General features: G+C 33.5%; 3 protein-coding genes across 9 annotated transcripts; 1 reads left to right on the top strand and 2 right to left on the bottom strand.

Annotated features, from left to right (window-relative positions):
- Positions 1–1,705: 1,705 nt before the first annotated feature.
- On the bottom strand, positions 1,706–17,720 carry LOC106673384 (ubiquitin carboxyl-terminal hydrolase 10). 7 transcript variants are annotated; one of them, XM_014405476.2, is made up of 11 exons: positions 17,384–17,718; positions 14,860–15,004; positions 13,101–13,157; positions 11,437–12,492; positions 10,839–11,070; positions 10,501–10,750; positions 7,314–7,412; positions 6,815–6,979; positions 6,527–6,746; positions 2,236–2,295; positions 1,706–1,977 (listed from the first exon to the last, which is right to left on the bottom strand). In XM_014405476.2, exons 1-11 carry the CDS (start codon positions 17,399–17,401, stop codon positions 1,754–1,756), a joined length of 2,526 nt encoding a protein of 841 aa, XP_014260962.1. In that variant the 5' UTR covers positions 17,402–17,718; the 3' UTR covers positions 1,706–1,753. The 7 variants fall into 7 exon arrangements, with proteins under 7 accessions (XP_014260962.1, XP_024085120.1, XP_024085123.1 ...); XM_024229352.1 differs by lacking the exon at positions 17,384–17,718 and adding an exon at positions 17,214–17,361; XM_024229355.1 differs by lacking the exon at positions 17,384–17,718 and adding an exon at positions 17,073–17,165.
- Positions 17,721–19,664: 1,944 nt separating this feature from the next.
- LOC106673400 (lariat debranching enzyme A) lies at positions 19,665–24,012 on the top strand. The gene is made up of 10 exons (XM_014405507.2): positions 19,665–19,965; positions 22,007–22,298; positions 22,366–22,466; positions 22,537–22,663; positions 22,731–22,805; positions 22,940–23,082; positions 23,152–23,339; positions 23,411–23,567; positions 23,631–23,770; positions 23,832–24,012. The coding sequence occupies exons 1-10, from the start codon at positions 19,769–19,771 to the stop codon at positions 23,942–23,944; spliced, it is 1,533 nt and encodes a 510-aa protein (XP_014260993.1). The 5' UTR covers positions 19,665–19,768; the 3' UTR covers positions 23,945–24,012.
- Positions 24,013–24,344: 332 nt separating this feature from the next.
- Positions 24,345–25,378, bottom strand: LOC106673394 (39S ribosomal protein L36, mitochondrial). Its single transcript, XM_014405495.2, has 2 exons — positions 25,218–25,378; positions 24,345–24,748 (listed from the first exon to the last, which is right to left on the bottom strand). Exons 1-2 carry the CDS (start codon positions 25,361–25,363, stop codon positions 24,418–24,420), a joined length of 477 nt encoding a protein of 158 aa, XP_014260981.2. The 5' UTR covers positions 25,364–25,378; the 3' UTR covers positions 24,345–24,417.
- Between the last annotated feature and the right edge of the window lie 90 nt (positions 25,379–25,468).

Raw genomic sequence — 25,468 nt, 5'->3', positions numbered from 1 at the left:
CAACGATCAACCATGGGGGACAAAGACGAGGAGAAACAAATTTTAATTTTTTTGAATTATTAAAACATTTAAGATCGTATTTCATTAAGCTTTTTTAAATATATTTGTTGAATATTTAAGTCATAACTTTCTGAAAAAGGAAAAACGACCAATTTAGAATTTTTTTAAAAAGTTTTTACCTTCTTTTTTTCATAGTAAAAACGATGAAAAGTCAACATATTTAAAAAATTTAAGTAACATTAATTTTTTTGGTCAAATAAATTTTTAAAAACAAATAAATTCTTAAGAAGGTGAATTTGCCTCATTACGAAGGCGGAAGACTATTCAACCATGAGGCAAATGTTAAAATTAACTAAATGTTTATATATATGTATATAATTTAATTAATTAATTTTCTGTTTATTACCAAAAATTCAACTATATTTACACGATATTTACACACAGAAAAAGTCTGGGCTTTTTTTTTAAAACGCTGTTAAATGTTAAGGCAAGGGTGAAAACATGTACAACTTTCAATAAAGCTTTAATGATTCAATAATAAAGATTATTTGCAATGGGCAAGGGAGAAAAAAGACAAAGAATCATGAAATTCTTGATCATCCAAAAAATAATTAAAAAAAAAGAAAAAGGAAATAAAAAAAGTAAATTCAACAAAATAAATAATTAACAAAAAAAAAAAAGGATAGAGGAAAACCTAAGGCACTAATGTTACTTAATATTATCTTAAACTGTAAATGTAAACCTTTTTCTTCTCTTCTTCTTAAATTGACCCTTTTCTTTTCTAAATTGTCAATTTTAACCTACCTTTCACCTGCTGTGAAGAAAGGAAAAATCAATAATGTATTTGATCAGGCGATAAATAAATATTTTTTCCCTTTTTTTTCCACAATGAGATAATTTAATTAATAATTTAAATTATCGTTTAATGAACAGGAAAACCCTGTTTTCTAACCCCCCCCCGTTTTAAAATGAAACACAGATTAAACAAGTTATTTTAAAATTTAATTTCAATACTAACAATTAAATACATTTATCTTTATTTTTTTAATAAAGAATAAGCCTTATCTTCACCGCAGGTAAAAGGGGAAAAAGAAAAAAAGCAGGCGCCATATTTTCTAAATAGAATTGAAAGAAGAAAAAAATTAAATAGTGTTGTCTTTTATCTTAACAGAGAAAAGCCGGCGTTTTATTTTTTCTTCTCTAAAAATAAAAATTAAATGGATAAAATATAAACGTCAGGCTTAGAACAGCAACATATTTTTTTAAATATATTATTTATATATAAATTACATTCTAAATTAGCATGTGCACAAAATTATTTAATTATCAGTATTCTAAGTATATTAATTAAAAATTTTACTTTATTGATTTTTTTTTGTATCTTTTTTTTATTATTTTTTATTTTTTTATGATTTTTATCTTTTTTTTATTATTTTATTTTATTTTGGCACCATTCTTTCATGCAATTCAAACACACACATACATACAAACAAAAAATTTAAAAAACAAAAAGGGTAATATATAAAAAAAAGGAATATTTTTTGCAATAATAAAAGAAAAAACAAATTAGAAGAGAAAAAAACTAATGGGGATCACAGTTGATTCTATGTACACTGTACAAAAAAAAATTTTTTTTCTTTTTCTTTTTATCTCTCTAAGTGCACTTTGATTATTATTTTTCATATATATATTTTTTCTTCATCAAATACCTAATCTTTTAAGACATTTTTTCTCTTTTTTTATCCCTTTTGTTTTAAGACTTTGAGACTAGATTGCTTTGCGGTCCAATCGTATCAGCTCGTCTGTAGTAGAGGAGATATGGTACGCGGGGCGGGCTCGGATGGAGGACTTGGCTTTCGGCAATCTGGGTGACCAACGCGTCGTCATACCGGATCCAACCAGGGCAGCCACCACCAAGATAGAAGACATCAGTTAAATAATGTCCCTTCGTCGCTTCCTTCCCGTCGTGATAGACAACTGGGGGGGAAAAAATAAATTAATAAATTAAATAAAACCATTAACTTAAATTTATAGTAATATAAAAGATTTTTAACGGTGTGTCAGATATTTCAGCGCTTTACAAGTTAACGGTCTTCAACGTAAAGTAATCTCAAATCTGAACATTTAATGTATCCCAGAAAGGCACGCCCGGAATCAAATTTAACAAATTCCGAGAAGGCTAAATTTTGGGAAAATCAGGGAAAAATGTTCAAAAGATTGTCAAAAATATCTTACCTGCAAATAGTTTATATTGACGAGCCTTTACAGCACTCTGATTCTTACTTGACAGAAGTTCTGCAAAAAATAAATAAAAACACAATAATCAATAATTCAGTATTTTTTAAAATAAACTAAAAAAATTGTTAATTAAAAAATCAAATTCTAGCTAAATCCTGATATATCTTCAAAAGGATAAGAATATATTGATATATTCAATACTTTGAGATTAAAGTATATTGAGGATAAAAATGAAAAATACGAGGGACTATTAAATATAATCGGGACTGATTTTCATAAAAAGTCAGAGAGGTTGTAGACCAGAAAAGGGTTGATATAAAGGTAGATTGGGTTGTTACAGACCAGAGGAGAACTGTATGCAACTCTCCCAGGTCCCTTTATCACACTCTTTGCTTGGCAAAATTTTTCTGGGATGCATGAAAGGTAGAGAACAAGAGCCACGATCACCACCCAAAGGCGAGTTTGACCGAGGCTAACATTGAGGCAACTTTTCATGTAGACTTCCCCCATGATCGACGCACAATTAATGCACAGTATTGTGAACTATCGGAAGCTGAGAAATTGTCATTTCGAAATAAAAAACAAAATCCTGGAAACTCCTACCACCCTTATCCTACATTCAATCAGAATTTCAATGCTAGAATGTGAATAAGTTCTATTCATATGTTTAATTGGGATTTCAACACTAAAACATGAATAATAAAGGCCTTGAAGGTGGTAAAAATATGTTACAAGGGGACTGAAATGCACTGGTTTTATATAATTTAATGAGATTTTTTTCAACAGACATGCACTTTGTTATGATATATCGGAATTTAGCTGTAATTAAATTAAAACGCTTCTGCTTTCCATGTGACTGCAGCAATTTAGATTATTAGCTGAACTGTATAACTTCCAGCTTTTAAACATATGTTTCAACAAAACATGACCAATAAATTATAGTAAGTTAATTTTCAGTTTTGTTGAATTGATATAGCAGTGTTCACAGAATATGCAGAATTCATTATCCACAAAACCTATCCCCAAAACCTATATTTGTTATTAAAGAGCACATTGTTATGTGTTTCATATTTTTTTATACACAAATATTGACATTTTTAAAACTTAATATCGACAGAAATAATAAAGATGTGTGTAAATCTGTGAGTAGAAACATCATTTACAAAAAGTGACTCAATATTGATGTTTTATGACATTTCGGGGTAAATTTTCTTAATTTTACCTATTTTTATCTCATATTTTCAATATAACAGGATTTCCATTACTGCTTTTTTAATTTGCAATTTGAATAAAAGTTTCATATTTTCATTAAAAAAAGAAATGAAATACATATATTTTTTATGTTGGGCTTGTGCATAAGTATTTTCAGTTTCAGTAAAAGTCCAACTTTCAAAATACAAATTTATTTTATTTTTATTCCAAAACGCAATTTCCTTCTTTTTCTTTATCATACTGCTAAATTATTATTCTGCTTCTTTATCATTGTAGTAGCAGTAATATGCCCTTTTTATGAAAATTTTATGAAGAAGAAATCTGTAAGTACAATTTTCAGAAAATTTTCATGTAAAAATTCCCTACCTGAGTTGTCAAGGTGCGGAACAAGTAAAAATTACAATAGGCAAGGTCTGGAGAGTATAGAGTGTCACCAGAATTAGTCTAAAAAAGTTTATAAAATTTGCAAATTTGAGTTTTGTTGAAATGATATAGCAGTGTTTTCAGAATGTGTAGAATTCATTATCTAAAATTCTATCACCATGCTTTTTGTGAAGGATGATGAGAGATAATTAAGGACCATTTGAAATTTGCAAGGATGGTGAAACCCTTGTATATTATATATGCATATCACTTAATTAATCTAGAACAGAAAAATTGGTAAATAGTTTGCACAGTATTAATACTCTAGACATTTGTTTCAACAAAACATGAACATTGCTTAATTTTATAGAGCAAATGATCAGGTTTTGGCGAATTGATTTAGCAGGGTTTTCAGAATATGCAGAATTCATTACCTACAAAACCTATCACCATTGCTGCTGTATTTACTAATTTACATTTTTAAACATAGTAAAAATTGAAAAACTCACTTTGGTCAACTTTGAGCCAGTGAAGATGTTGATGGTATAGTTTATGGACAGTTTGATATGCTTAATGACGGTGGTAGAATTTGGGTTGGGGTGGATTACAAAGCAGATATTACTTTGTGTGAGAGATGATATCCTAATTAGGGATGGTTAGGGGGGAGGGGTGTCAACCAAAATCTGATTCTTTTTCCTATTCCCTCCATCCTTTTTTCTTTCTTTTTAAATATTTAATGAATTAACGGTCTGATCACAACAGAGTTAAGTCTCATTTTAATCAGTGCTCTCTTATGAACATTTTGATATAAGTTATAATGCATATTATTATTATTATTATTATAGTTTTGTTTTTTTTGTTACGAGGGTTCTCAACAGCAGAGGTTATATCAACCCTCAGGGTGCTGGTGTTTTTAAAAAAAAAGCCCATTTGTAAGTATGTTGGGTTCGAACGCAGGGCTGCTGGATTCGAACCCGGGACCTTTACCTTATGTCAGTACCTAAACCCTTGCGGCCACCTATGCCCCCTCATATAGTTATTGTACTGCAAATAAAGAAAAACTACTATTAAATACTAAGGGCGCCAGAAATCGAAAATTTCGGGAAGTGTTACTTTATTTACTTCATCTTACAATGCAGACGGCTCAAGGCAGGTTGTTTTTTGTCCTTGTTAAATTAAAAAACCTTTAAAATATCGAACGGCATATGAGAAAAAGGAACTTGAAGGTCAAAAATGTATTTTTCACACAGGTTTTTTTTTGTTACGTTTGAATTTAGACATTATGTAGCCTATCATTTTGTTGGCGTTGGCCCACACAGCACAGCACTGCCATGTTAAAAATCTCTCAGCCAGTTAGCAAGGTTCCTGTCATGTTAAATTTATCTATTTGTACTAATCTGTGTAGATCTTTTAATTTTTAAATCACCTTGTGGTTTATGGTTTTTGTTTTTTTTGTTACCCATATTTTTATATAAATTCAGTCATGTCATGTAGAAAAGTGTATAGTACAAAAAGGAGAACAACAAGGGAAGATTTTTCCAATGCTCTGAGTGCACGGTTGTGGCATGGGAGATACATTTTTCCATAGGAAAGCAGTCTGTCTCAGTAAGAAATAAGTTACAATTAATTAAGGTTTTTAGTTGAGATAAAAAAGTCAATAGGATTCGAACCCACGATCTTCAGCTAGATACGCCGCTGCTCTACCACTTGAGCTATCGTGACATCGATCAACTCGGACACTAACTTCCCATCTCAACCCCACCTTTTGAATTTTCCCTCCTTTTTGCCATTTTTACCTAAAACCTTAATTAATTGTGATATATTAATTGGTCAAGCGGACCATGTAATTAGTGAATGTAAGAAATAAGTGTCATTTCTACTGCACTTCCAGCTGCTCAAAATCACAAACCCTTTACATCAAACGATGTAGAAAATCTAGTTTAATAAAAAAACGACTTTTTAACACAAAAATTGGTTGACCAGCCCCTCTTCAATTAAACTAAAATTGTCAATTCAAACCTCAACAAATAAAGAGTTTTAGTTTAAATTTTCTATAAATTAAACATTTGTTTCAACAAAACATGAACATTGCTTAATTTTATTAAGCAAATTATCAGTTTCGGCGAATTTATATTGCAGTGTTTTCAGAATATGCAGAATTCATTATCTACAAAACCTATCATCACTGCTTTATTTATTTATTTTCTCCACTAGACAAATAAAGAAACTCATTTTGGTCAAGCTTGAGGTTCAATGGGGAACTGCAAGGCCTCTACATTTAGTTCAAATTTTCTATAAATTAAACATTTGTTTCAACAAAACATGAACATTGCTTAATTTTATTAAGCAAATTATCAGTTTCGGCGAATTTGTATTGCAGTGTTTTCAGAATATGCAGAATCCATTATCTGCAAAACCTATCATCACTGCTTTATTTATTTATTTTCTCCACTAGACAAATAAAGAAACTCATTTTGGTCAAGCTTGAGTTCAATGGGAAACTGCAAGGCCTTTACATTTAGTTCAAATTTTCTATAAATTAAACATTTGTTTCAACAAAACATGAACATTGCTTAATTTTATTAAGCAAGTTATCAGTTTCGGCGAATTTATATTGCAGTGTTTTCAGAATATGCAGAATTCATTATCTGCAAAACCTATCATCACTGCTTTATTTATTTATTTTTTCCACTCGAAAAATAAAGACACTCACTTTGGTCAAGCTTGAGGTCGATGGGGAACTGCAAGGCCTTTACAATTTTGCTCGGAGTCTGCTGTCGATAATGGAAACATTTGAGATGGAGAATAAGTACACACGGCAGTTGGTCGAGTGACTGTTGCTGAAACATCTTGACCTCTTGCGATGGAGTCGCCCCTTCGACTGGGTACCTGCCGACTAGTTTTTCTAACGCTTCACTCACCGACTCAGAAGACTGAAAGAAATATGTGAAAAAGTCAATCGTTTTATTATTATTATTTTTATTTGTTAAATATGGCTTACTTCTATATCCAACTGGAGTGTGAAAAAAGGCTGGACGTTGTCAGACGAGGAAGAGAGTTCAGGCCTGTGCACACTAGACCTGAGTTGGCCTCGGAATATATCAGATAGAGGAGTTCGCTCAAGTTCAGCTCTCCTTGTAATCCGATTGCCTTTAGTTGTCACTTCCTGAGAATGTGGAAAAAATAAATAAGACTTGACAGGCTTAATTAAGTATTTATTTTTAAACTCAAAGCAACCAAACTTTCACTACTTTCAGCACTATAAACTTCTAGATATCACAACAGGCAACTTCTGAATTTTTGAGATTTCTCTTTGACCAAAATAGCAATCAAAGGCAGACCATTAAGATCTGGAGATCTCAAGGAGAAATCTCACTGGTTATTTAAGAAAAAATAAATCAATTATGCATATTGTAATATTATAGAAACTACTGTTAACTACAAAATGATAAGGGCACCGAAAGTGTTAACATGAAAAAAATTATATGAGGAAAAAACACCTTCCAAACAGAATCGTCTTCATTGTGAGAATCACCATTGGAAGTCACTTCCCCATTGACAACAGGTGGACTTTTTGGATCTTGAAACAGTTTTTGTAGCTATAAAATACAAAATGATAAATTAATCAATATGAATGAATGATTTTATTGACATGAACAAATTAATTATTAAGCAAGGAGTGTAATGAGACACCGCGATGTGGTGCCTCATTTTGAAGCATAGAAAAATAAATGGGTTGTGCACTATGACTAGGTTGTAGGGACATGGGTCAGGCCAATGGGTTAGGTTGTAAGGATAGCTTTTGATGGAAATGGTAAATTTGTTGGGGGATTAGGTTTTTAACAAAGGATATTTGAAGTCATTGTAGGGAGCATTGAAATGGTTTTGAGGACTTTGGAGGAAGGATATTCTTTGGATGTCAGAAGGTTCAGTGATGCTCCATAGTTATAATCCATATGTCCAAATCGGTTTCAGTAGTGTCTGTTCTGAGGGTTAAATGTGAATCAAGATAGTACCTAAGCGTGTACTATTTAGTGACCACTAATTACGCTAAGATCATAATAAGATACACTTGTAATAAAATAACCAGATGGCACATTAATCACCAATTAGTATCAAAACCCAAGAAACATAGATTGCAACCTCAATGTCACACCACACCATCCCCATCATACAATAATAAACACACCCAAAGGGCTACTTCGCATAATTGTTACCCTGAGCCAGGTATCTTTTCACCGCAAGAACAAACATATACAAACATATCCTACATAACAGTCAATACCCTAAACACAAAGTCAACAGACTATCAACAACAACAACTCAACACTATCACTAATAACACTACATCAGTTCTATCAAACACAAACAAACCAACACATATCCATTCATTCATGGCCTATCATACAAATTAAACATACTTCTTCCTTCAGATAACTTTAAAAATAGCCTTCAAAAACAATAAAACTATTCACACACTTTTTTCAAAATTGAAGATCCCACTCCATTAACAAATAAGTCTGATGTAATTTACAAAATCAATTGTATAAATTGTCCAGCAACTTACATCAGAATTACATCCCAATATCTGGATAAAAGGGTAAAACAACATATCTATGATTGTAAAAAATCAAAACAAAATCCTACAGCACTGGTTACCCACCATTTTAAACAGCAATACAATTTCGATTTCAACAATCAAAAATTTTAAACATAGAACAAAACAAAGAAAAACGTAACTTTCTAGAAATGTTTACATCAACAGAGATATAGACAAATTATAATAATAAAACAATTTAATTCAATTATAAAACAGACATGTAAACTCAGCTGCAGCTACGATAATATCATAAATCAAATTTAATATCAATAACATACAAACATATAATACAACCCATTAGAGTTTGTGGTTCGATTGACTGATGGTTATTTAGAGATCGTGCGGTCTGGTGTGATGTAGGTTTAGAAAAACATTTTCTTTCGTCGTGCAACGTGATCTTTACTGAGATCTTTGGTGTAGATGTAGCACTGTTGTGTGTGTCGTGTTGAGAGTGTTAACAAGATAATGTTTTTCTGTTTATATATGCTGTTATAGATTTTGGAGTAATGGGAAGGAAGTATGGATAGATCATTTTTCTGTGAGTCGGCTTCTTTGAGGTGAAAGGGACCGACAATGAAAAAAGAGGGTAATGGTTTGTCGTTCAGGCCTGGTTAGCCTTACAGGGATGGTTAGGGTATGAATCCCGCTCGTGATACTGAGTTTTTAATCTCATGACCTAAGGCAGCATACAGTCAGTTTTTGGGCTAAGATTATTATTGGGAATATTGTATGATGGGTTTTGTTTTGGAGGGTAAAGGTAATAAAGATGCATTTGCTTCCATTTATAAGGCATTTTAAGGCGTCAGAATTTGATAGATTTGGCTATTTGCAACCAGTTTGCCTGGAGCTCCTCCGATGCAATTGTGGAATCAGAATCAAGAGGATAGCACAACTGTGTCAACGGGAAAGGAAACTTGTCGAGTGGAAGTTGGACCGTAAGTAAAAAACCATATAACTTTATCGGACTTAAAAATAAATAAACAGGTGGCTACTTGTTCGAGCGCAGTATATAATTGTATTGCAACATGCGATCACAGCGCTAGGTGTGGTGACATCATGGCTCATTCACATCATGTCATTATATCTCAATATGCACCTAGCCTTAAGGGAAAAAAAGGCCATCGTCGAGTAAGGTGATGCAGCAGATTTTATAGGAATGTGTGAAGAGGGTTTAAGCAGTAGCATTAGGATGAATTGAGAGGCTGGCATGAAACTTTTGTAATCAGGTATGGATGACTTCATTGATGACAGTGATGTTGAGGTTAGTGATGTAAGGAGGCTTTGACAATTTGTCTGAGAACTTTTTGGATAGCTTGGTAGAACCGCACAATTCCATTTCTTATGTTAATGTAGTTTAGTTTTGACAGTCAAAAAGGTCTTAGAACTCTGTTAAATCTTGTGTGAGGATTGAATTAATTAAAACATATATTAAATGGATACGGCTGAGTTCATTTACATGTTCTGTCAACACTGCGGAAGGGGAAAAACATCTACATAATTAATGAAATATATGCATATTAACAGTAAACATTTTACTTTCTTTTTATCTGTATTTCTCAATACTACGGCACAATGTATCATTCAACTTGCGCCAACTCTCTGAGAATGAAATCCTCCATTCACGCCCTAGAACAGGGTTTGTGAATATTGGACTCCTTGATTTTCCACATATGGATTAAATTTTAAATACACAAGACATACAGACTTGCAATCTTATCCTGTGGGTTATTTTTCCTATTAATTACAAGTAAAATAACTTTAATCAGATTAAAAAATATTTTCAAGTTTAACGACCAAAATAAAACCCAGTACGACTCATGTGGCACAAGACATCATAACCACCTTGGTCCTCAACATGTTAACAATTGTAATAAATTCATAATGAATTTATTATTTACTAAAACTAAAGCAATTGTTGTTTGCCATTAAGATTACCAAACTCACTCTTATTTGTTAACCATGTTAAAACAAAAACATTAGTGTACCACTAGATGAAGAACTATTCAGCATTAAGTGCTAAAAGTACTACTGTTAGTGGACATAAACCAATCAGTTTTGGGTATATTTTAAAACAGAAAGTAACTCACCTCTAACATTTCATCATTTAGCTTGTTGAGCAACAGGGAGAGGAATTCCTCAGCATCTTCTTGTCTGCCCTCTTCGTGAAATGAGTCCTCACTTCTGAGTGCTCTCAACATCTTGTAAATGTAAGTCGGTTCGAATGGCGAGCCGACAGGAGGCATATCGCAAGAACTCTCTTCTTTTTCTTTCCTCGCTTTGTCACGTTTACCGTGCTTAGAGACAGGCGCCGGTGTAAATTCTTTGATAAACTGGATCCTAAAACAATAACAATTGTCAAAATGTAAATGAACGATATTTACAGTACATTTTTAATTTAAATAAAATGCCAAGGAGGTCTACTTACATACAATCGATAATGGGCGTTCTGTTTTTGGTTGTAGTCTGTCTGTCCATCGTCGGGAATTTCTGTACGGCGTGTTTCACCTCGGAAATGACTTTTATTAAGTTGTAAAATGCCGGGCAAGCCAAGAGGGCCTGGAGAATAGCATTGATGTAGCAGTAGTTCGATGGGTTTTTAAGGCCTCTTGGTGTGAGTACTATGCTTTTGTGGTCCAGTGTGTAATTCGTTAACACTTCTGCTCAAACATAAAATAAACATTTTCCAAAAACATGAGAAAATATTAGGATTTAAATTTGTCCGATGTGAAGAATATATTAATACAATCAATTCTCGAAAGAAAAAGAAAATTGATAAAAATAGACAAGTGGCGATTAAGGAAAATAAACATAATGCAGAGCAAATGAAGTGTGAAGCAATTAAAATATAAAAAAATAATCTTAAAAAATTTTTTGACTCCTTCAAAAACATTCTATATTTAAAATATAAATATTACATAAAAATTAAAATAAAAATTTATTAAACTTCCCAGCCTAAATGGTTAGAAGAAAAAAAAAAAAAAAGGAAACAAAAAGAATTGGTTTGTTTTAAATGCATAACTGACCTCCTAGGTTTCGTAATTGAGGATCGACATCTTCTTTGTCCTGTGAGGGTTCAGGAGCAGGCAAATTTGTAAGATCACGAGGTGGTGTCGAGACGACGACAGCGTTGATAGGAGGTTTGCAAGTGTTTAGTTTTTGCTGAGGGATTTGCTGATGGTGTTCACCGTCCATTGAGCCTTTGTTTGCAGTTATCTGTGCCCATGATTTGATATTAGGCTGTGACGCTGACGATGGTGGCGGTTGAGACTGAGTAATCTGTTGTGGTGATGTATGCGGTGTTTGGGTAGGTTGGCTCCCCTGAGGCGTAGATTGTTCTTCGTTACTACGCCTTTTAGTTGGCGGTGGCATGGAAGGTAGAGAAGTCGTTTTTATGGCATTTATCGGTAACGATTTTATAGGTTTGTCCTCTGATTTGTTCGAAGGGGAGTTGCTGGGAGGCGGGTGCTGTTCATGAGTCACAGTTTTGACTTCTTGTTTGGCACACATCTGATTTTGACTGGGTTTCTTTTCAAAATCTGGCTGTGTTGTCTTGACGTCTTCTTGAGGGACATTCATCTGTTGTTGCTGTTGTGGCTGTTGCAATGTCGAAAATACAGTTGTTGGGTAGTTATAAGCAGTGTGGTATAATGGGATCGCCTGTGTCATATATAGAGGATGGCCTGTTGCGTGTTGAGGAGTCGGGATGTGTGCAGGAGGTGGCTGGTGTAAGTACTGATAAGACATAGGTATGGGGAACTGATGAGTGGTATAAGCAGTAGGTGCTGCCGTTACGGGTTGATAATTGCCTTCCCTGTTCCTTTTGGGACTTGGCTTGGCCGCCCTAGGCCTCCGTCCCTCCTGGTAAACAGGAGTAGGGTGATAGGTGGCCATCGGTGGAGGTGGTGGCAGCCCATATCCAAGATTTGGCGTCTGTACATAGGCCGTCAAATTCGGCATTTGCGGTATGACCTGAGTGTGATGAAACATTTGAGAAAGAGTCGTGGCCGCTACCGGTGGTACTTGCATCTGATGATAGACTTCGTTCCCTCCTCCTCCATCGTAAACCTCAGCTTCCCCATCTAGAACAGAAAAAGAAAAAACGGACAAAAAATATATTTATAATTTGAAACACAAAATTAACCCACATAAAAGCTTCTTCATTTTAAAACTACAATTAAGAAAAATTCAAACACACATTATGTAATGTTTTCAGGTATTTTGCTTCGTCATAAATTTTTAAAATTGTTAATAAACTTGGTTAGAAAACCACATTTCAAATGGAAATACAAAATTAAATTAATAACGAGTTATCCTAAAATGTTAAAATGTTTTGATTTCGGCAGAGAACATGTTATGAGGATAGGGCAGGTGTGGACTTATAACTCAAGCTCAGGCCAAAACTGGTTACGCTGTTTTCTTGCATTAGAAAAATGTAAAGCAGCTAACAAATGTTGAATATTACAAGAGTAAGAACAAGATGGATTGGGAAAAAAATATAGAATAAACTATACTCTATATTTACTAACAACAATTAACACAACATGTATTTACTGTTAAAGTAAAGGTTAACTTTTATTTGTTTTACAAAAATGCTTTATTTTATTATTTTTTTAGATTCATTATATTAATTAATTATTCAGTACTTTTTATAACTATAAAACCTCTTTTCCTTACTCTTATTGTATACCTGTGTAATACATTACGTGAACCCATGGGGTCGGAGAAGCAAGCGAATGTTGATTCCCTACACCAAACAAAATAAATAAAAAGTACTTTATAAGACATGCAAAAACCAAAAAAAAGACTACAAAATACTATTCTTTTATTTTATAGAGTAAGTGTGGGTATATCAGTTTTTTTTTTTTTTTGTCCGAGAGAATGTAAAAATGTATGTGTATTAATTTTTCTGTTTAAGTAAATGGTATTTGCTAGTTTTATTTATTTTTATTTATTTATTTATTTTAAACAAGCATGACTGCTTTTTTGGTTTTGTTTATTTTTTTAGTGTGTGTCTAATTGTTTATTTGTGTGTGAGTGCTTGTTTTGACGAATCATAAAAAAAACACAAATGCAAACTTACAGAAATTCGACAGTTGAAGATAAATACAAAACAAAATTAAAAACATTATATGTTGTTACAAGTACACGGAAAATAAGGATTTTTTCAGAGTGGCCAGGATCAAAGATGTAGGGGTGTCTTCCGCGAGGTTGATGAGGCTGGAGATGTGCAGGCAGTCCTGGGAGCTGTAGGAGACCCGGCCGAGACTGAGCAAGGTTCAAGCTCAAACATGACAGCGAGGAGTTTGAATGCATGTGAAAGGACTTGATTTTAACTTTTTGTTACTTTTTATTTTGTCCTTTAACTTCCAAGCTCTGAAGGCTCAAGTGAGTAAAGGGTTTTTGTGTACAGGAGAAGAAAGAAGCAGTTAAAATGTTCGAATTTTTATTTTATGCAATTTTTTTCTAACTGTGCCGTTTAATTATTTGACATTATTATGTTATTTTTATTGTTGCGTTTATTAATTTATTGTCGTTTCCAGAAAGAAAAAACTGTGATGCCCAATTTTTGGAAGAGAGAGGCAGGAAAATTTCCACTGTAGAGCTCCAGCACCTAGAGACCAGTGGATTGTCGACAGTCCGAGAAGTAACTGGTGACAAAGTGCCTGAACAGGGACTTTTTCACCTTTTCTGTGGACGTGTTGAATCAGCAATTCAATATGTCATTCAGTATGAGCCAGATAAGCTAAGGATGAACAATCTGGTGAGCCTAAAATGATAGGAAATGATTGAGGATAAGCTTTATTTGTCAGTGGTCTCATCGGATCCTCCCAACACCTGCCGAAGGACCAGAGGACAATGGGAATGCCTCGGTTGGTCGGAAGAGTTGGCTGAGGCCTGAGAACATAGCAGGTGAAGATCAGGGCATCAGGGAAATCATAAGACTGTTCAATCACTGAGTGCTGATCCAGAAGGGAATTGTTGGCAACTGGAACCTATATTTCTCCCGCGAGGGAGGTATCAAGGGGTTGCTCGCCTTACTCTTAGAAAAGAGATCAAAGCCAAACTGATCAAATACGTAGTAAAGACGTAGCACAAAAGGCTATACCACCCGGTCCAAGGACAAACCCATGACAATGTGATTTATTATAAAGAGAGCCTGGGTATGACAAAGTGTGCATGCTTTTGAAAGTGTGTATGTAAAATTTTCATAAAAAATATATAAACATAAATTTCAGAGGCCCATGCTTTAATAATTTTAAAGTTACACAAAAATTATTTCAAGTAAATAAAAAGAAATGTGTGGTAAATAAAAAGCTTTCAACATTTAAAAGCATCAATGCCTAGACATTATGAGTATTCATAATGTTATCTACTTTCTTAACAATACGACTGACCTTCCTTAACAATACGACCCGAAATAAAAATAATATTTTATTGTCACTTACCAAAATGATGTTGCTGATTCCATTGAGATTCCTCCTGCTCAATCCAAGGCAATTCTAACTTAGGCGATCTGAGTGTGTACAACAATGACTGTACAAGCTCTGCTTCATTGCTTTCTATCTCTTCTAAGTTAATAAACTGTAAATTCTGAAAACAAAAAATAAAATATCAATCGGTAATGCAGTCTAATATGAAATCATAACTAGCAGAAAATGGAGGGGGCCGGCTAATATTTGCCACGGTGTATCCAGGCTTTTGCTTATAAATATCAGTAAGATTAGTTCAAAGATAAAAATGTGCTAAGAAAGACCAGAGGGCCTGCAATAAACAAATATCTAATAGGTTATGACTAAAGAAAACAGGACTGATAAACCTGCATCAACACGAGCCAGCAATCGATCAAACGTTATCAATAAATGATTAACCATTTTAGTACTTTCAATAAATATATGCCAACCCTCAGAAATTACACTATTGACCAAATGTTTCAGTTAATGTACCAGAACAAATACCATGATGCTGGAATAAATAAATCTTTTAGCATTCACATAAGGTGATATTATCTATGAAAAACGAAGGTACAACATAATATTAATATGACATTAGATGCAAGCTTGCAATGGAAGCAAGCAAAACAAAAAACAACAAAAAAGGAATAACCTATTATATAATTTTGGAAAATGTATTGGTAATAGGCATAAGATCTACCTTGTCGAATTGAAAGTAAGCTTTTACTTTATCAACTGGTCCTCAAGTTTATGTGTATGTATAACAACCAGCTCTGTGGATGTACCAGCAAGACCAAAGATAAATCATACAAAGATTTCAGAATAGTGCAATATGAAGCACAGTTGTAGCCTGGTACAACAGCAATGAAGACCTCCAACATCACCACAAAGTGGAAACAATAAGAGGAAGCTATAAAGCAACATTAGCCCACGATCGAAAGGCTTAAAGGACATAACAACAGGCAACATGGAGTCCACACATTAGACATCTAGCCAAACAACTCAAACGCATCAAGCCACATGATCTCGGTGCAGTGAAGTGTTGAAAGTGTAACGAACGATTTTAGAACAGAAAATGTTATTTATAAAAGTTGTATTGTCTGTAGTTATTAGACAAAAGATTACTTATTAGCCAGATTGTAATATTAATAGTCTACATCTCTGATGATGGGGGGAGTAGATGATCATATTGATCAAGATTGCGTAATGCCAAACAACTTAACTACAATAGTCAAACTTCCCCAAATGGATACTTCTAATAACCAGACACCCTAATGAGTAGGCGATTTTATTTTCCCTGGCATTATTCCATTTTTTTTTTTTTTTTTTTTAATTATAATTTATGTATCAATTCACTCATTTTGTTTTTTTAATCAAAAAGGTTGTTATATTAAATTTAATGAGCAAATATTTGTGACAATTACTTACAAAAAAAATATAAGGAGTGTTTTATACATTGTTTTTTTTGTAATTTTTTTTTTTAATTTCTTTTACAACAGTGCAATAGTACAATGCATAATGAAACATATTTAAATTAAAACCACTTTATTTCCATTTCGTTTGTTCAATATATGGATTTTTTAATAGTTCATCGCAAAAGTGATGTGCTCCCGTTAACAAAATTGAGACTACAGTTTGAATTATAGGAAGTTTAGTGTGGTATAATTACTGTGACAAGCCAAATGTTTTTACATCAACAAACCCACCAATAAAGATAGATAAATAAATACAGAAAGTACAAGCCAAAACAAGTAAGTTTGTTCAAACCAAAAGATCAGAGACAACGAAACACAGTTCCTCACTTTAGATGGCACAATGCCGAAACACGTAGTTCAACCGTGAGTGAAAAAGTATCCAATAAGTGACCTAATGCTGGTTCGATATGAGAAATTATAAAAGTAATGAATGAAGCAATGGGAAGAAAGAGATTTGATAAGTTGGTAAATGGAAAACTTTGATTATCTAAGATGTTATTTAGTATTATGGATTCCAGTTTGTATTGTTTTATTGTGAGGTTGAAGGTTGGTTCAAAAATACAAGTATTTTTCTTCTTTTCTCGAGGAATAAAAATAATTGCGTCAGTGTTATATGAAAGTTTAAAGATTTTATCGTTTTTTTTAGTTTTTTTTAAACGGAATAAAACTAAAGAAAATATACAAAAAGTAAAGATCGGTATCGAGCGAGGTTCCTGGAAACGGGTAAATAACCTTAAAAAGCAAATAGATTCTACGTCTCTCGGCGAGGGCGGAAGATCGGACGGCGGATGAGGACCGGCCCAAGGGGGTGGCTCATCCGCCAGTATCCTCAGGCTTCAAGGCCCCACGTGTGCACCACGGAGTTTACCTTACCGACATTTTGCACCGTGTCCTCAGGGGCAGGGGGCCCGATCCGGGCCGGAATAAAAGCCGACTTCGGGGAAATTGCGGCCCTAACCGCTCCGGGGCTTGTCCTCCGCCTCCGGGCCGGTCCTCGTCCCTTTTCCGAACAAATACCGATAGAAATTAAACGAAATATATACCTGTACTGACTGATCCATCGCCTTTGACTTATAATTAAGCCATAACTAGTCTCTTCGGAGACATGTTACCCCGAGAGGAGACCGACATTCGCCACTTCCTCTCCCTAGCTTCCGACTCGAAAATCTTGCAAAAAAGATGGTCTATTTTAAATCAGCCTATCTAGACCGAATCTATGATTTTATTCCTAACGGATAAAATGCCTTTTAATATTTACTGTCGAAATTCAACATTGTGTATAACGGAATGATTTGTCACTTTGTTTTCAGGCACGACTCGCTCGCCGCCAAATTCAATTCCGTCGAACTAGGCTGGAAACACAATCTGCAGAATGGACACTAATTATTATATACTCTCTTTATTTCTTACTCACCATAAATTCAATTCACAATCAGATGTTTGTTTTTTTATTACAAATTTCATTACTTTTTTGTTGACCGGATTTTTTGGACGAATTATTTCTAAAGATGTCTTCCGTTCACGTCTCACACCAACTCTGACAAAACATTCATTCAAATGCCATACAAACGAACAATAACAAAAAAGTATTTATTTATATTTTTTACAATGTTACATTTCATTCAATGAATAACAATAATAAAACAATTAGTAGTTCTTGGTAATTTGGACTAATCAAGAATCATTTATTCAATTTTAATATATTAACTTATTTATTTTATTTATTTACTTTACATATAAACACAAAATACATTTTGGGGCAAGCTAAGAGATTTATAAATATCTCATATTGGAAGGTGAAAGAAATCTCTCTCAGCAGTCAGGTTTTGAGGAGAATTTTTATATATAAATAGAGGTATATTGTACTAAAATTTCATGACAAATTTTAAAATTATTTGCAAAAAGGAGAAACGAAGAAAAAGGGATAAAATCCGTACAACCAGTGACACCCCTTTGAATGTCTTTGTATAAGATAATTTCCATGTTTCTAAACGATCTTCGATTAGTTCTTAATTTCTCCAAATTTCATCTTTATGCTGATGACACTCAACTTTATATTCAATGTCCTACAAGATCTTTGAAGCTATCTCACCATGGTCTTCATTCTCTCAACCAACGGTCAAGAAATAATTCTTTTAAACCCAAAAATATCCCAGTTTTTATTAGTTTCAAATAAACCCATAAGTAGATTGCCTATACCCTCCTTGTATCAATGGCTCCCCTATTAATTTTTGTCCTAAAGTTAAAAACCTTGGAGTTATTTTTAACTTCAAGTTTACAAGGAATGACCATGTAAGCTTTATTATTAAAAAGATCTATTCAAGCCTCCATTCTCTTCGACACCTTAGCTTTTTCACTCTACAGAGAACTAGAGTTCACCTTATTAAATCCCTAATAGTTCTTTTATTCTCTTCCTGTGTTTTTTTTCTCACTTTCCTTAGACTCTCAATCTGCTCATCGCTTTCAAATTGCTTATCATTCTTGCATTAGATACTTTTATAATCTTGAACCAAAGAATCATATTTCATCCTATATTAATGTCTTTAGCAACCTAACATTCTAAACACTTATAAACTTAGAATTTTAATATATATATTTAAAATTAAATCAATGTCCTCAATATCTATAATTCATTTCCCCTCATTCATTATCCTAACACACCAGTCATATCCCAAGGTTTCAACACTCGCCTAAACCTTTAGCCTTATCGTACAAAATTGCAGGGTCAAGACTATGGAATTTGCTTCCCAGGGAAGTACGTTCTGCTTCCTCGCTGGCTTGTATCAGATCTACGGCAATGTAGTTTTTAAAAACAACATTAATCATCTCATTTTCTTCCATCTTCCTTTTCTTTTTCCCGTTTCTTTTTTCTCTCTCTCTCTCTCTCTCTCTCTCTTTCTCTCTTTCCTTCTGCTTTTCTTTCATAATGTCGTTTCATTTCATAAATAATTAATATTTTATAGAATATCATTATTGTTTTGTATATATTATTGCATGTTTTATTATTATTATTATCGCTGTTATTATTATTTTACTATGTTTATAAAACTTAATTTATTTCTTATATGAGTACATGTGAGGGGTGCTTAAAGTCCTATTTATACTTTTAAAATAAATAAATAATTGTAAAAGACGACGCTACGTCCCAGACTATAAATAACAATCATAATTATCTACATTTAGAGTTACATTTTTAATTAATATATAATTAATAAATGCTGACAATAAAGTTATACTTTATTTACTTAAGTATTTTCAAAAAATTGAAACAAATATTGTGTAGGTTGACTATCGATATCTCAACGTTAGATTGATTGATCGATAATCGATACCAGAACCTCCCGTAACGTACGCGATCTTGATGTTCATTCTTAGTCGGCCTTTCACTGTTTATAGTGTTGCGCGGCTTTTTCGTACCTTCTTCAAAAATGAAAATCGCCGTCGAAGGGTGCGCCCACGGGGAAATCGATAAGATCTACGAGACTATAGCCGCTCTAGAGAAGAAGAACGACATCAAAGTTGACGTTTTGATCTGCTGCGGTGATTTCCAGTCGACGAGAAACTCGGACGACTTGAATAGCATGGCAGTACCGCCTAAATATCGTGCTATGGGCTCTTTTCACATGTTAGTAAAGTTTTTCAGTTTCGTTTTAGTTAAAAAAAAAAAGAAGAAACTTTTGATCCCTTTGGTCACTTAATGCAATACAATGTAATAAAATCCTCACAGATTTTTCACATCCGATAACTTAAAAACTTTTCACGGCAAAAAATCTTATTTCTTTCTTTATATTTTTTTAACCCCAAGTAGAAATGTATTATTTGGATAACTACAGTTCAAATCATATCTGAGTACAGTAGAAACTTTAAATATTAAGCTATAAATGGTAGTTAATCATTTGTACTTTTAATACCAAATGTTCACAACTTGAGGTTCTCCCCCCGTGTCAGGTTATACTTTGTTTGTAAATACAAATAAAAACCATAATCATTCTAAGCTTTTGGGCCAAAGTCCAGCAGGTGCCCCTTATGCAGGGAAAGACCGCTCAATCTGTTCCACATGATAGAGGCGTGTCATGCCTTGGCTCCTTATAGAGAGCGTGTAGGCATACAACTGGATTTATGAATAGTTCTCGAGTAGGCAGTCGGTTTGTGGGACCCCCTGTTCCATTTTTTAGAGGACGTGGGGATATTTTACTGCATATATTTATTGGTTTGAGTCGATGGTGAAATACAATGTCACCATCACCCCTCAGGCAGTGTGCATGTGACTAGGGATGATGGTGGAATATTTACAAACGTAATTTATGTTAGATTATTAATACTGAGTGTAGGTCGATGGAGGAATATCCACTGCTAGAACCATTAGAATAAGTGCAATGCATGAGTATATTTATTTGATTTAAGTAGTATTAGTCTAGATTATAATTTGCATGCGTTTGGGCTGACATGACGTAGCTGTCGTTTGCCTCTATTGGTAGGGAAACGACATCTCCTGGCCATCAGGGTACTAGCGACCTAGTTGCAGTATAGACACTGAAAGGATATCGGGGAGTGACAACCCTTCAGGGTGAAAGTCCGAATAAACATTTGAAGAAAAATTACCATATAATTTGCAATAGTCTTCAATACATACAAATAAACAATGTACATATATAGAGATACACTTTCAACCAAAAAAAGTCTCGGAACACATTTTCATTTGTTTATTTACTAACACTTATCTAAATTTTTACTCGGGAATCCTTCCATACTTTTTATTACTGCCAATAAATGTTTTTTCATGGATAGAATTAGTTTTTTTGTGTCATGTCTGAGGATGTATTGCATTCCTGTAAAATTTCTTCTTTTAGATGGTTTTGGTTTTTAATTTTCTTAACAACAAATTTACCCGTGTCTGGCAACCAGGGCACAGAGGCCAGAGGGAAGAGTATCAACCTCTTCAACTGGTCAAGGAACGTTCGATGAGGACACCTGTGGGCCCTGAACCCTTTTGTCTTACCAAATTATCTTGGTTCCTTGTAATCCTCGTTTCAACCACCTTTACATCTTCAAGCCATAATAGGTGGAGATTCCTCCTCTTGGGAGAGAAAAAGCACAGGCCTGTAGTATATACACAGGAAACTGGGATCTTGAGCTGTAGATAACATTAGAGATGAACAATAGGCCAATACTGGTCGCGGTGTGTAGGTCGTAAAGAGGCCAACTCCTTCTTTAATTTAGTTTAGAGTGGTAAAAGTCAGCAATTGTCCAAAAACAACTAGCATTGGCTAATCGACCTAGAAATTTTAGGAGCTCGGCTGCAATGTGCTTCCTCCCCCACTTCATTCGCCTGACATTCCCCCTTCAAATTTTCACTTATTCTGGGCTCTGCAAAACTTGATTATAGGGAACATTTCACTTTATTTGCATACTGCAAGGAAACGTACTGAGCTCATTACACAAAATACCAATTAGTTCTGGGAGAACAGAATGACATGGAATATGATTACAGATAGTTGTACAAAATGGTTTATATATAGTTTCCAAGTACTGGAATTTTCATTGAACTCGTGTTACATAAAAACCTTATAGATTTATTTTATGATTCCATATTTTACAATTTTATTTGTATTGATATTTATAAGTTACTTAGACCCAGTTAAGTAAAATAGCACTTTATATTGCAGGTATTATGCAGGTGAGAAAGTGGCTCCAATCCTTACAATATTTATTGGTGGGAATCACGAAGCGTCGAAATACCTTCAGGAAGTCCCATATGGTGGGTGGGTCGCGCCAAACATCTACTACCTAGGATATTCAGGCATCATTAACATTGGCGGGATAAGGATAGCTGGCCTTTCGGGCATCTACAACGCTCGAGATTTCCACAAAGGGAGATTCGAAGCACCTCCGTACAGCGAACAGACGAAACGGAGCGTCTATCATGTTCGGAATTTAGATGTGTTTAGAATGAAACAGGTAAGAAAATAAAAAATCAACCCCATACCCCGACCCCATGGGAGATTAAATTTAAACAATTTTTCAGGTGAAATCCCAGATCGACATATTTCTGTCGCACGACTGGCCTCTTGGCATTTATAACTATGGAGATATTAACCAACTTCTCAAGGAAAAACATTATTTTGAGTATGTTTGTTATTTAATGTATTGTTTTAAATTATTGAATTTTTTATTATTATTTTTTTTTTTAAATAAGAAATGATATAGCAGAAGAAAAGCTAGGTAGTCCAGCAAATCAAGAACTTTTGGACAAATTGAAGCCAAAATATTGGTTTGCCAGCCATTTACATGTCAAGTTTGCTGCGATTGTTCCTCACAAAGATGTAAAATATACTTTTATCTATTAAAAAAATTATAAAATTGTATGTTCTGATTTATTTATTTTTAAAGGAAAGCGGTAATGTCATCAGTAACACAAAATTTCTGGCTTTAGACAAATGCCTTCCAAGACGACAATTTTTACAGGTTTCTAGTATATTTTATTGCTGAGCAACCTCAAAGTGATTCAAATAGTGTTAAATGTTAAATTACAGTAACAAAAATTAATTTTATAATATTAAATTAGAAAGGTAATTTTTTAAATTTATTTAATATTGTAGGTGCTAGATATTGAACATGATAAGAGTAAACAAATAACAGTTGAACATGACTTGGAATGGCTGGCAATTTTGCATTATACGAATCATCTGATATCTGTAGACCCATCGAACAACTTTTTACCTGGCCCTGGTGATGATGAGAGGTACGTTTGATAAACATACTTTGGTTTTTCATAATATACACATATTTTACACTTGTCTTAATTTTCAAGGTGGATTTTTACGCCAACTGAGTCTGAGAAAGAATTTGTAATGAGGAAAATGGGCGGTGAGTTGAAGGTGCCATGCAATTTCGTGCCTACGGTACAAAGCAACTCGAACCAGAGTCCGACAACACCGAGTAAAAAGTACCAGGGCCTTCAGTCGAACATCCAAACTGAGGAATTTTGTAAGAAACTAGGTATGGTTTATCAAAACCTATAACTACCCCTTTATTGTGGTACCATAATATATTAAGGCTAAACAATGCAGGTATTGACGATCCGTTGATGCTCCTATTGGATAAAAAGGACAACATGTTCTCATCGCCATGCCCGGTGACTCCTGACGATGCTGAAATGAGTTCTTTCATCGATAGTGAAATTTCTGGTTTCTGTTCTGGTTCAGAAGAAAATGAAAAATCAATCTAGTATGTATTATTTTTCATTAATATTAAAAAATTTCTTATATTCATTTACATATTTATTTACAGTGAGGAAAAACTGAAGGAAATCAATTCCACATCGGTGAGTTTTAAAAGTATGAAACTACCTCCCCCAAAGTACGAGGAGTCGCAGGTGGAGCTTGAACCATCAGAAATGTCGTTGAAAGACAACAGTCTATTTTTCATAGGTATTGGATTGAATCAAAACTTCTGTTTTCAAAATGTAATTTTTTGTTTTTGTTTCGGCAGACGATGGCTCAAAAAGGTGCCATGATTCCACAACAAAAACAGACAACTGCAATAGCCAAAGTGTTAAAAAATTCAAGCGCCGTAATCACAATTTATATTCGAGCAATGATTAATATTTTATTTTGTACAAAGTTTTTAATGCACATATAGATGGATTTTTTTTAAACATCTTTTACAATTTTATGACAATGGAAATTTTTAAAAAATATTTGTTTTCAAGGAAAACAAATTATCTGTGATTTTTTTTAACAAATTGAGTTGTTATTTTTTATGAATTTAATTTTTTTAAATTGATGTTGATCAAGATCAATCAACACTTTATGTGTGAAGTAATTATTTTAAATAAATTATTTCTGTGTAATTATAATCAAATATATAGATTTATATACATAATCTAGTGTACAATGTGATTTTTTACCCCAAACCATTGTGTAATTATGTATTATTTACTAATGATTGGCTTGTATTTATGTTTATTGACTGTTGGACAGGAGATAGATGCATATTAGACAATTTAGTTCAAAACAAAACGTATTGGGTTTATTTGACTTATATTACTTACAACTACACAAAAATAAGACAATATTCAATAAGGCCTTATTTTGCTCTGTGTCGCATGCGTCAGGATCCATGTGTACCTCGGCTTTTTCACCATTGACATCTGTTTGTGCCTCCTGTGTGTCGGGCATAGGACGTAGCCCCTTTCGTTCCTAACAACAATGTAGCAGTCTTTGCAACGCTTCCTCAGCACATGCTTGACTTTGAATCCCCTCGTGAGTATTGTCGAGGTGATCTGCGGCGCAACAAGGTTCCCAACTATGGGGACCCGGTTAAGCGTGTGGTAAGTATTTGCCGGGTTGAAAATCGGCGTTGAAAGCATCCTTTTCAGAGCGTTCGAGATATAATTCATTTTTAAGCTGAAAAAAAAAAAAAAATTAAAAAATGAAGCACAATGAATCATAAGAAATGTGATGAATAGGCAATTTATAAATTGAGATAGTTCTTCCTGGACTTTGTAGGTTCACAAACCACTAGTTCGCTGCTCTTCTTGGCCTTGCTAACTTAATATCATCAGATAGAAAATGATAATCAAAACTACCATGCAGTGATTGTCTAAGAGATAATTAAAAATATTAAGGGTGGTCACTTTTATTGCCTCTCACTGTAGTAATAGTTTGTATTACGAAACAGCCTCTTTGAAAAGGCAACACTAACACCTAGGGAAAAAATAATAAAAGGAGGAGCATCAAAATCAAGAAGAAATGAGACCATCATCACTAGTGACCTCGGTAAAAAATAAAATAATTTAATGATCCAATTAAAATAAAAACTTCAGTTTATTTGTGTCAATCGCAAAAAACAGCATGGATAATTCTAAAACTTTACCTCGTTATTTGAATTATTATAAAGATGTTTAAATCAAAATTTAGTACTTGTAATAGTAAACAAGTCCCAGGACTTAGCTTTTCATCATTTTTCAATTTTTCAAGTCCCGAATATTGTGTAAACCTAAAAAAGGTTTCACACCACATAATTATGTTATCCCTGAGATATTTTCTTTCCAACGTTATATTTTTATATATTAGTATATTTATTAAATCATATATTAAAACATTTTTTTCCAATAAAAAAGTGAT

Source organism: Cimex lectularius, unplaced genomic scaffold, assembly GCF_000648675.2.
Source record: "Cimex lectularius strain Harlan isolate CLEC.00 unplaced genomic scaffold, Clec_2.1 scaffold355, whole genome shotgun sequence".
In the NCBI taxonomy this organism is placed as follows: Eukaryota; Metazoa; Arthropoda; class Insecta; order Hemiptera; family Cimicidae; genus Cimex; species Cimex lectularius.
Note: the sequence above shows the minus strand (reverse complement) of the source record. Positions and strands in the feature narration are given on the sequence as shown.